Source organism: Leptopilina boulardi, unplaced genomic scaffold, assembly GCF_019393585.1.
Source record: "Leptopilina boulardi isolate dan_hultmark-lab unplaced genomic scaffold, ZJU_Lbou_2.1 LbouV2_222, whole genome shotgun sequence".
NCBI classification, from domain to species: Eukaryota; Metazoa; Arthropoda; class Insecta; order Hymenoptera; family Figitidae; genus Leptopilina; species Leptopilina boulardi.
In genome coordinates, this window is record NW_026137777.1 from 372,840 (window position 1) to 385,907 (window position 13,068).

The following is a 13,068-nucleotide window of genomic DNA, read 5'->3' on the forward strand; positions in this document are numbered from 1 at the left end:
TTTTTCCAAAAACCAACTTTCACTGTGGTCAAAAAATCAATATTTTTTTCCAATATCAAAATATATTCAATACTAATGTTCTGCAATATCATTTTTTTATCCTTAAAATCAAAATATCTTTAATGCCAAAATTATCCAATACCAAAAAATTTTTCCAAAATCCAGCTTCCTCTATTATCAAACAATCAATATTTTTGTTGCATTATCAAAATATATTCAATTCTAATGTTATCCAATATCTTTCTTTATCCTCAAAATCGTAATATCTTTAATGCCAATGTTATCAAATACCAAAAAAACTAAATGGATTGAAGTATTTTTTATATGAAACATTTAAGACAACCAAAAGAAACAAATATCTTCTATACCAATATTATTCAATATCAGGGTGTCCAGCGACCTTGAATTCCTTGAAAACCTTGAAAAGTACTTGAATTTTTTTTGCACCTTGAAAACCTTGAAACGTACTTGAATTTTATAGCAAAACCTTGAATTTTTTATATTTTCTAAAATAATAGCTTAATTTTCTAGTCTCAAATACATTTGGTCTAACCATGACTAGAAAAAAGCGCGAAACATAATAAATTTTTTGAAAAAAACATTCTTCTCGATTTTCTGAATCGTAGAATCGATTTCTAGAATCGATTTTAATGAATCGATTTCTAGAATCGATTTTAAAGAATCGATTTTTTATAGGAATCGGTTGTTGATATGCAGGTATTAGTGTCATGTGTAATATGTCGTTGGTAGTTTTTATTTTTTATACCAAAGTTTCATTACAGAATAATTAAAAATTAGTACAATTTTGACTAATTTGAATTGTTACATGACACTTTACTAATTAAAATTTAGAGTCATAAATAGTAAAATATTTTCAAAGTTATTATGTTAAAAGTGCACCTTAAAAAAAATTATTTTGTGCCTTGAAAACCTTGAAAAGTCCTTGAATTCTTTTTTCAAGAACCGCTGGACACCCTGAATATCCATATTTTATGCATAAAAAAATTATTTAATAATCAATGTTTTATCCTCAAAATACATATATATTTATTAATACTATACAAAAAAATGGGACAAACTCGCACTGAAATCGAGGGTTCCGTACTCGAAGCGAACTTATTTGGTATAAAAACAAATGTTTAAAAAATATGTGTTGTGTATTAAATAATATATGTGATACAAAAATGAACAATTTTAAAAAAAAAATTTAAGAAAATTGTTCCTCCTTTGGTATAAAAACAAAAAAAAAATTTTTAATTTGTTTTGTATTTCAAATAATATAAGTGATACGAAGAGGAACAATTTTCTTAAATTTTACAAAATTGTTCCTTTTTGTATCACTTATATTATTTGAAATACAAAACAAATTTAAAATTTTTTTTGTTTTTATACCAAAGGAGGAACAATTTTCTTAAATTTTTTTTTAAAAATTGTTCATTTTTGTATCACATATATTGTTTAATACACAACACATATTTTTTAAACATTTGTTTTTATACCAAATAAGTTCGCTTCGAGTACGGAACCCTCGATTTCAGTGCGAGTGTAACTCGCACTTGTCCGATTTTTTTCGTTTTTTGCGGAAAAATACATTTTTTTATTAAATTTATCATATTTCTTCAAAAATTTAATAAAAATTGATCATCAACTCCAATCGCGCTTACATTTTTTCCCTGTATTTTTCACGCAAAATTACAGTTTTACAGCAAATGTGAACAATTTGGGTTGAATATTGTGTGCGGTAGGGAGAATAAATCATTTTTTTTCGAAATTTTTGATTTTTCCTTGACAACGCTATGTAAATTGATCGGAATCAAGTTCGCTATATTTTTCCTGTAATTTTCACGTAAAAATACGTAAGTGTACCAAATTTGAGCTCTTTATGTCAAAAGATGTGGCCGCTAGGGGGGGGGTACATAGTCATTTTTGGGCATTTTTCGTAAAAATTCATGGTTTTTCCTTGACAACGCTATGATAATCAACTCCAATCATGCTCGCTATATTTTTCCTGTAATCTACACCCGAAAATACATATGTGTACTAATTTTCAGCCCTCCAGATAAATTTGTGTGGCCGCTAGGGGGGGGGGGTACACGATTTCAAAAAAAACCGATATTAATAGGGTTCCGAACCGAGTACGGAACCCTAAAAAGGAATTTATTTTAAGGGCCCAATACAAAAATGAAAAAGACAAATATAATATAAGAAAATTCAACACATGCAGTAAGTTATTGATCGACAAATTGCAGAAAAATAATATAAACTATATAATAATCAAGTTAAGTTACCTGAGACTATTAGAAGCTTTTTTTTAGCGACACTACTACAATGTTGTTGCAACGGTAGACGGTTGCTCTATGTTTATCATACATCAGCAGTAGCCGTTTCACTCCATTGAAGAGAAGTGTTATACCCCCATTCTTCTAACCCGGGCCTATGTTAAGTTCTCGCGTGAGGCAGATATTACGGTAGGCCTGAGTGGCATCCCCGGGGATAGGTTTTAGTAAGTTCAGTATGGATACACCACTTCCACTCACGAGAATTAAACGGTTATCATCTATATCACATATACAATAATAAAAAAATTTTCCCTCAACCCAAGGCTGTTTGGACGAATCGAGCGATCACGGATTGGGTCCTGTAAAGGGAAGTGGTATACCTTCACTCTATCGGCCTGTCCCGGGCTCAGACCTCGAGTAAGTCAATTACAGCGGTGGGCCTGTGTGGCGTTCTCGGGCTTGATGACAATATTATTTTATGACGATTAATGAGTTTTCCAAAAAAATTATAAAATTTTTAAATATAACATTGTTTAATTTATTTTGATATATTCGTTTTCCTCAGAAGTTCACGATTACGAGCATATATTGCTCCAATAATAATAAATGTTAATATTCAAAAGTTTTATAATTTTAGTTCAATTCAATAAACCTACATGATGTGTTGTAAATCGATTTAACCGAAAGGTGCTGGCACCAAAAAATTTCTTCTTGCTTTTTATTCTCCAGTACATATAACCACATGGTGATTGCTCGAACCGGGCTGGTAAAGTGGGGGACACAACTTCACCATTCAGGACAGTATTTAAAAGGTCATCGACCATCTTACGAACCCTCAATTGAAAGCTGTTTTGACAAAACAAATTAGAACCCTAATTATCAAAATAAAGATATATATGTATATATAATCTAATAATAATGAGAAAATTCAAGTACTAAGAAATTGTGAATGAATGAAAGAATGAATACCAAGATTATTATTCTATAATTTTTTTTTACTGTTTTTCAATATAGTATATATAGTTTTAAATATGGTTTTCATATTGTTTCTAAAATTTTTTTTAATTTTTATTCGTATTTTATATCTTTTTATTTCTTTATATAGTAAATATTAATTTTTTCATATCTTAAGAAAAATTGTATATTATGAAACAAATGTAGTTAAAATATATATTTAAAATGTAAACATATACATATAACTTAATTTAATCTCAACCTAACCTAAAAATCAAGTATAAGTACATGTTTTTAAAAATTATACACCTATTATTAAACAACAATTTTGCAAAAATTAGTTTCGAAAAAAAAATTTCCACATTGTAAAATTTATATTTGATTAAAAATTGACAATTTTGTATAAAATAAAATTTGTGAAAATTAATCTTGCAAAAATGAAATTTGCAAATTCTCAAATTTATACCTAATTAAAAAAATAAAAAAATTTTTAAAATAGAATTTACTAAAAATTAATTTTACAATTATTTAAAACTAATTTAATATTTTTTAAAAAATTAAAAATTTTAAGAAGTTAATTTTTTAAATATATTTTGAATTCAAATTATTTTCGTGCGTAACTGTCAGCGCGCTTTTAGTTGTACTCACTCGCCACAAATATCGCTCCTGTCGTTTCTCTACATTACAGTGATCACTCGTGGTGGGAGAAACTTAACGAGGGTAAGTGTATTGCTCTTAATTAGCATATTCGACCAAGACTTCGACCAGTGCGGTCAAGTATGGAAGACTGCTCTTGCTTCCACTGCCTCGTGAGGGTGATGTCGGCGTACAATGTAAGTATTAATTAATTATTTAACAATAATTATTTAAACAATAATTATTTAAACGATAATTAATTAATAATTTCTTAGTAACACATTCCAGGCAATAAGGTGCCCCTACCATCCACACCACCGGGGTTACCTACACCCTGGCATCAGCCAGAGACGCCTTCTTGGGTGCAATTGGGGATACCAGAGCCGATGTCCCCACTCCGGTCGATTGCCCATCAATATCGGACGGATTCACCACCCTGGGCGAGGGTGCAGAGGCCTTCACCTCTACCGCCACCGCGATCGTCAACACCTCCGCCACCGAAATCGCCGACCCCACCCCCTACCAATGAACGTAGGCGGCGCGGTGGTAGTCATCGGTGTAGGGTAATCATGAAAATTAAAATTATATTAAATAGTTTAACTCAAAAGTTTAAATCTATATTAAAAGTATGTAAGAGTGGTGGTAAAATAAGAGTGGTGGTTTAACGTCCACTGCGCATGCTCAAAAGTTTGACTTTCGAGATATAAATTGAAGTTTTGTGAGTTGATGATCTCAAGCGGTAGATGGCGCTGGCTTACAAGACTTAGATATTACTAAGCGTGTATGATGGGCTATGTGTGAGAATGCATTTGAATGTTGATTGTACACGTATGTTCCCAGTAAAAAATAAAAGATGCAAGAACAGCGAATTCCAGTTACAAGATCAATAGCTGGTAAACGAATCCGTGAGAATCTCCGATATGAGCAGTTTTCGGTATCCGAAATGATGTAAAGCTTGTAAACGCACTGAAACGGACGACTTTTGTAAAGCTTTTAATCTAGAAAAAGCAATTAAATGGATCCAGAAACGATGGGAAATGAAATTAGTAGCATAAATAAATGATTCTTTATTAAAGAAACATACATTTAAACATAAAAAAATTATTCTTACCAATTCTAACCCCTGCGTTAAAAACATTGGGAAAACAGTGTTTTCTTGGTAATTTTACCTTGTTATTGGGAAAATATGGTTTTCTACCTTACCGACATTGGATATTAATTTAACGCAGGTTTTGTCGAATTTTCAATTTCAATAGAAATCCAAAATTATTTAATAAAAAGGGGTAAAGGAAATTAAAAATAAGCACTTAATTATGTTTAATAACATTTTGATTATTTTGAATTGCTTTTGAAATTAGAAAATCGAAAAAACCGCGTTAAATTAATATCCAATGTCGGTAAGATAGAAAACCATATTTTCCGAATAACAAGGTAAAATCACCAACAAAACACTGCTTTCACAATGTTTTTAATGCAGAAGTTAGAATTAGTAAGAATAATTGTTTTTTGTTTAAGTGTACGTTTCTTTAATAAATAATTATTTATTTTCTTTATACGTGCATGCATATGGTTCGATACTCGTTGCCTCACGAGCGTATGCCCATTACTCGTGTAATGAGCAAAACGCTCGTTTGGCCCCTTGTATCGAAATATACTATTTTGCTTCTAATTTAATTTCCCAACGTTTCTGCATTCATTTACTTGTTTTTCATGATTAAAAGCCCTACAAAAGTCGTTCGTTTCAGTGCGTTTACAAGCTTATGAGCATTTCGGATACGGAAAGTGCTTGTATCCGAGATTCTTACGGATTCGATTACCAGCTATTGAGCTTGTAACCGGAATCCACGAGACGACTGCTTTTCCCCGAAAGGATAAAATGTCGAATGGACAAAACGTCGAATAGCAAAACGTCGAATGGACAAAATATCGAAAAGCCAAACTGTCGAATGGACAAAATGTCGAAAAGTCAAGACGTCGCATAGTCAAAACGTCGAAAGGTTAAAATGTCGAAAAGCCAAGACGTCGAACAGACAAAATGTCGAATAGCCAAATCATCGAACAGACAAAATATAGAATTGACAAAATGTCGAATAGTCAAGAAGTCGAATGATTGAAACGTCGAATAGCCAAGACGTCGAACGGACAAAATGTCGAAAAGCCAAAACGTCGAACGGACAAAATGTCAAATAGCCAAAACATCGAACGGACAAAATATCGAATCGCCAAGACGTCGAACGGACAAAATGTCGAATAGCCAAAATGTCGAAAAGCCAAGACGTCGAAAAGTCAAAACTGCGAATGGACTAAATGTCGAAAAGTCAAGACGTCAAATGGTCAAAATGTCGAATGGACAAAATATCGAGACGTTATTTTGCTCTGAGTTTCCCTTCTATATAATGCACACTAGTTTAACTGTTTAAAATTAAAAGTTTGTATTTATAAAGATAAAAACAATAATTATTCTCATGTCATAAAATTTTTATTATTATTATTATTATACTATAATAATTACTTTACTACTATTATTATTATTATTATTATTATAAAAAAATGCAAAAAAAACATTAAAAACAATACAACTAGCGATATCTATCGAGTCTTAAACGCAACACAAACTAGTGCATTATATAGAAGGGAAACTCAGAGCAAAATAACGTCTCGATATTTTGTCCATTCGACATTTTGACCATTTGACGTCTTGACTTTTCGACATTTTGTCCGTTCGACGTCTTGGCTATTCGACGTTTCAATCATTCGACTTCTTGACTATTCGACATTTTGATAATTCGACATTTTGGCAATTCTATATTTTGTCTGTTCGAAGTTTTGGCTATTCGACATTTTGTCTTTTCGACGTCTTGGCTTTTCGACATTTTGACCTTTCGACGTTTTGACTATTCCACGTTTTGACTATGCGACGTCTTGACTTTTCGACATTTTGTCCATTCGACAGTTTGGCTTTTCGATATTTTGTCCATTCGACGTTTTGCTATTCGACGTTTTGTCCATTCGACATTTTGTCCTTTCGGGGAAAAGCAGTCGTCTCGGAATCCACTTTTCTTGTATCTTTTATTTTTTACTGGGTTATCATAAATATTGTACATATAGATATAAGTAGGTTTTTAGATGATGCATCCATTTTGTTTATAGAGCACATTAAGGATGTTTTAAAACAAAATGGTTCCCTCATTGTCTACAGCGTTCTGACAGCTTCTTTCAAAAGGGTGCAAAATGAAGAAGAGGTAGTTATTCCAATACAATTTACAGCAAAATCTAGCAGTATTTTCCTAACAACCCCATTGGAGGGATGGTTTGATGTAAATATGAAGCAGCCAATCTTAAAAAATGTTGCAGAGTTTTATGCGAAAGGATCTAATTGGAATCTACAATATATCTATAGGTAAATTAGAAATTAATGTAAATACCCAGACAGCACCGTTTTTTGCAGGGAGTTCGCGGGGAGTTCCCCGTGTTAAGTTCGGAAACTAAGTTGGGGTGCTTCAGGGGAAGTTCAGGCGAGCTCTATATGTCCTCGGTTTTATAACTCGCGGTGCGAAGTTCAGGATAGTTATCCGATTAAGTTTGCCGAAAAATTGTGGATAAAAGTTTAGGAAATATTAAATTTTGAGTTTTACAGAAATTTGCTTTGTGAATTTCTTTAAAACTATCTCCGGAAAGTACTCTAAAGATATATAGACAAATTTCCTGTAAAATTAAAATGCAAGTTTTCAGTGAATTTTATAAGGTAAGTTTATTATAAATGTTTTATAATATTTATTAAATAAAAGTAAAATTAAAAAAATTTATTTTTCCCTTATTGCGCTTTCTTTTATTTTTCCCCAACATTAACGGCGCAATTTTCGGAAATAAATTTGGAGGAGCTGGGGATTGAACCCGGACGCGCAACACAACAGCCAAGAACCCTAACCACTAACCTAACCAACGAACTGAAGGTGGGTAACTTTCGGGTCTTTATAAGCTGCAAGCCTTGTCGTCATCAGTTGACACGAATGGCGGGAAAATTTAAAAATGTTTTCAACGAAATATTTTTAAATTCTATTATTAAATTAGTGTCATAATTAAAAGGGCATTGAAATAATATTGCAATGTTAATATTAATATTATTTGTGAAACTAACAGCTATATAAAACGATTTAAGGTAATTCTTTAAAAATGAAATTTATTAAATACTGAATCTCGTTATAAAAAATTCTGGACTTGTCAAATTTTTATTAAATTATTATTCAATTAAAAGTAACATAATTAGAAAAACTTTTTGAACATTTATCAACGTATGTTTATGGCTTTTATCATTAATTAATTAATTAAATTTACCGAGATGTATGATGGACATTTAAATCGTCAATTTGTAATTTGATAAATTAATTTAAAAATTAAAGTATCTGCATTTTATAATAAATATTTATAATTATTTGTCAATAATAATATAAATTATTTATAATAATTGTAAATAAATTTCTTGCATTCTTTAAATCAAAATTTTTTATACAACGCAATGTTTTTTCATATTTTTTATAATAAAGAAACTTATTATTAATTTTTATATCTATAAATTAATTAAAAATCGTAATTAGCTACGATTATTTTATTTATATTTTTAACTATTTAATATTATTTAAGTATTAATATTTAATATATTATTATTTAATAAATATTTACCTATTGAGCAATGTTGTGAATTGATCAGGGTAAAACAGGAAAAAGCTTTATTGCTGGATTTTAAGACGGTTACGTGAAGAACTTGTCTTTTTTCAAAATTCGATAAAGACATAATTTTTATTTAAGACTTTTAGAAAATTGTATTTCCAAAACGGTTCACAGTTATTTGAAAAAACAATTATCCCACAAAACTAGATTTTAATACTTTTTTGTAAATACATAAATTTTTTTAAATTAATATATATAATATGCGACTTGTTACAGTGTGTTGTGTGTTTTAATACAGATATGTTTTACGATTTAAACTAAAAACATAAAATCAAATTAAATTTTTTAAATCGCATTTTAGCACGTGATTTAATCTAAAAAGACCCATTAACTTAAATAATGGTTTAAATCGTGATTATTATATAACCACTTCTGTTGTTGACAATTTTTAACATATATAATTTTTAAAAACATTTGCTCTCATTTTTCCTCTGCATCTCGATCTTCACCCTCGCTTAGACTTGAAGTTTCGCTCTCCTCTAATTGAAGCCTTTCATTCTCTTCCCTCCTACGTTGCGCTTCCAATTTAGCCCTAAAATAAAAAATATTTTTTTAAATTAAATGAATAGTGCAATAGAAATAATTTCTAAATGTCAAAAAAGACTTTTCTTGAAAGTTTTATACTTACTGTTGACGTATTTCATTTCCCTTGCAATGGTATAACCACGCTTTAATCGAGTTGTGTACATCCTCCCGGGAGAACTGTTTTTCTTGAAGCAACATATTAACCGCGTCTAGAAGAAAAACATCTTTAATCAAAAAGTTACGCCAAGTACAAATTATATCAATGCTCGAAACAATATTTAAATCAATTCTAATCTTGTACCCTATATTTTTCATAAAATACACTAGTGAAAATATGTATGCGCATCAATTTTCAGCTCATTAGGTTAAAACTGAAACAGTTAAGGGGGGAGGGCACGCGTTTTTCGAAAAAAACGAGTTTCTCCTAAAACAAACATGCTTGAAGTAAATTCTAATCTGGTAGAATACGTACTGCATATTATAGTACTAAAGCGCAATTGTTTGAAGGCCGGCTTCTTTTGCGATCTTCCATCATAGCTGTATTCCTGCCCAACTTTATATGAGAAAAGTTGATTCATCATTTTATTTACTGTGATACTCAGGTTGCAACTGTATCCTAGACCAGCTAGAGCATTAGTCTGTAAAGAAATATTATTATAAATTTCTACCTGTACTCATAATCTTAAATTATTATATTAATTTTGAAGAGAAATGCAAACCAATTTTGATGAAAAATTTGAATTAACTAGCTTCTTATTCATCTTTTTCAAATCACGAACAGTTTGAACAGGAAATTTTTTTAAGTCTTTGTCCCTGTTGTCAAAACTAACACGTATTCTAATTCTTTGTTCTGGAGCTCCTTGGTTTCCAGTGTTCGACATTACCATTACTTTTAATTCATTTATTGAGTTTAATATTACTTTTGTCGAATTATCCGCTGTAATAAAATAATAAGAATTTAAGTGTATGTTAAAAAAGTGTCTCAAAATCTCTTCGAAATGCAAAATCGAAAATAGGTATTTTCAAAATAAAATAGCTTCAGCTAATCATATTTTTCTAAAATACAATACATTTTAAATTTAAATAAGTTAAAAACAATTAATCATTAATATTATCGTGGCTCATTGTAGCTTCAGGAATGATTAAACAAATAAATAATTACACAGGCACACAAATAAAAATTTTTGGCCAAAACACGATAATATACTAGTACATTGTCCTGTATTTTTTGTCGCTGAATCCGAATCCACCATCAGAATTTTCAGATTGGCTCTTATTTTTCAGATATATTAAAAAAATGGCTGAAAATCACAAATTAAAATCAAAAATTAAAACAAATTTTTTTGTTACTAAATTAATGTATTTCCATGTATTTCTTCCGGCTGAATCCAAATACAAAATCAGAATCTGAGATTGGCTCAAAATTTTGAAATAAACTCAAAAAACTGCTTAAAAAACAAAAAGTAAATAAAAGAAATTTTGTTTAGCCATGACACTGCACTACCCTGGCGGAATCATAAAATCGGAATTAAATCGAATTTAATTTGATTTCGATTAAGTTTGATTAGAGGCAGAAGTTTGCAGCTAATTTATGAAATTTGATGAAAAAAAACCACTGCTAATGAAAATGTGTTATTCTTTTAGTTGATTTGTCGAAGAATTAAGTTTATTTATGCGTTAATTAAATATTAATTAATGTACTAAATATTATTTAATTAACACGTAATTGAACTCAATTTTTGCACACATCAACAAAAATAATATCAAACTTTTATTAGAAATGGGTTATTTCAAAAATTTCATCAATTAGCAGCAAAATTCTGCTTCTAATCAAAATTAATCAAAATCAAATCAAATTCGATTTAAATCCGATTTTATGATACCGCCAGGGCAGTGTATTCCCATGTATTTTTTCTCCCCCTTCTGAATCCCCAAGTAAATATTGCTAGATTAACTCAAACTTAACTTAAACTTCACATAATTGTTGCTATGATTCTCGTATAACTAGAGCAAAAAAATTTAGAAGTATGTCTATAGTACTAAGAAATACCAAGGTGTGTGAAAAAAATATTTATAATTTCAATAATTATCCAATGCTTCTCTTTAAAAACTTAAAAAATCTTTTTTCCATTGATGGAACTAGGATTTCTTTTAGAGAATATAATAAAAAAAAAATAGAAGATCACAAAAAAAATTTTAAATAATTTTTCAATTTATAAATTACAAAAAGAACATTAAAATTGATTCTTCTTCTAGAAATTAAATTACTATCAACGAATTAGAATATTTATACCTCTTGGCGTATGTTGTCCTGATGGACCGGCAATAGCTGCTGAATTGTGAGAATCATTTCCTACTGCAAGATTTTTTGTTGTAGAAACATTGCCTGCATTTGATTTTGTAAAAATTTTTAATTACATTATATAAATGAAAATAAGTAAATATGTTGCCATGAAAACAAAACAGTTGTTATCAACTAATTATAAAATTAAAAAATATACCTTTCGAAGTACCATATCCTCTTGATGGACCAGGAGTAGCTACTAAGTTGCACAAATCGCTTCCTGCTCCAATAGAACGAGAAACGACTGTTTCAAGACTTTCTGTTGTAGTAACTTTAGCAGGATTTGTTTCTGGAAAAAGTTTTTATTATATTATGTAAATGAAAATAAGTAAATATGCGGACGTTCACTTGAAAAAGGACCACTTTGTCACTATTCGACTTATCCATGTAGGCAAATTCTTGACTAAATTTGAAAAATTCTATGTGCTCTTAAATACTTCTGAATAAAAAATTCCCGAAATTACAAGGATGCGCAAAGTTAAAATTGCTAAAACATTAGTTACGAGCAAAACAAGTTTAAAGTTCGAAGTTCCCATGTTAATAAAAAATTAAAAATAAAATTATTATATGTTTAAAATTACGAAAAAATTATCACAAACTCATCAATCAACGCGGGACACTAAATACAGATTGTTTTACATCAATAAAAAAATTGAAATTTTTTTAGAAAATACCGATTATCTCCTAAAATAAAACCGACAGTGGTCCCTTTTTATGCGGATGTCCACATATGTTGCCTTGAAAACTGTACAGTTGTTATTAACTAATTATGAAATTTAAAAATATACCTTTCGAAGTATCATCTCCTCTTAACGGACTAGGAGTACCTACTGAGTCACGAGAATCGTTTCCTTCTCTAACAGAATGAACAACGACTGTTTCAAGACTTTCTGTTGCAGTGACTTCATCAGCATTTGGCTCTGTAAAAAGTTTTTATAATACATTAATACTATAAAATAATATTTAAAACCCTAATATTGTATTCTACATTGTACCTATGGGTGATTCTACGTCAGATTTCAGTTTACATTTTAAACTCGAGCAAACACTTTTTTTTCGTTCTTTAGATAAATTTTTAAATTTATCTAAAATTATATAAATTATATTAATTATAAATTCCTGTAGATAAATTTTCGAGTTATGAATTTCGAATATTTTGATTTTTTGAAAACAGACCTATTTTCAATAGCCACTTGAATATAATTGATTTTAGAAAAATTTCTCCAAGAGAAAAAAAGTTTGGTTTTTCTTCGACTTTCAAAAAAAGTTAACGAAAACAAAATTTATTAAAATTTTTATTTAAAAAATCATAATTTTTTATGAACAAATTCATTTTTATCAATTTGGACATTTTTTAAAAATTTATTTATTTCATTTCTTAACTTCGAATGATAAGAAAAGTTTGCATAAATTTTTAGAGTTGGCCTGATACTTCTTGTTTAAATAATTTGTTTATAAAAAGACATTTCTTTGCATTCTATTTCGCGTTATTATAAACGAAATTCAGGGTTCTGTTGCGATACAAAGAAACTTTTTGACCAAAAAGAATAATTTTTTTTCTGACATTACACATAGTGTATTTCCTTTTTTTCTCCCCACTAA

The 13,068-nt window shown here is 29.5% G+C and overlaps 1 protein-coding gene across 4 annotated transcripts in view; it reads right to left on the reverse strand.

Annotated features, from left to right (window-relative positions):
- Positions 1–8,755: 8,755 nt before the first annotated feature.
- The window catches only part of LOC127279688 (uncharacterized), a 281,690-nt gene continuing 277,377 nt past the window's right edge, over positions 8,756–13,068 (reverse strand). Inside the window, exons 6-12 of one of the 4 annotated variants that reach the window (XM_051302215.1) lie at positions 12,255–12,386; positions 11,624–11,755; positions 11,416–11,508; positions 9,842–10,059; positions 9,595–9,760; positions 9,226–9,331; positions 8,756–9,129 (exon numbers count right to left, since the gene is read on the reverse strand). In XM_051302215.1, coding sequence (XP_051158172.1) covers positions 9,018–9,129; positions 9,226–9,331; positions 9,595–9,760; positions 9,842–10,059; positions 11,416–11,508; positions 11,624–11,755; positions 12,255–12,386 — 959 coding nt within the window. In that variant the 3' untranslated portion in view covers positions 8,756–9,017. The remainder of the gene's footprint in view (positions 9,130–9,225; positions 9,332–9,594; positions 9,761–9,841; positions 10,060–11,415; positions 11,509–11,623; positions 11,756–12,254; positions 12,387–13,068) is intronic. The other 3 variants (XM_051302214.1, XM_051302213.1, XM_051302212.1) reach the window with 3 other exon arrangements.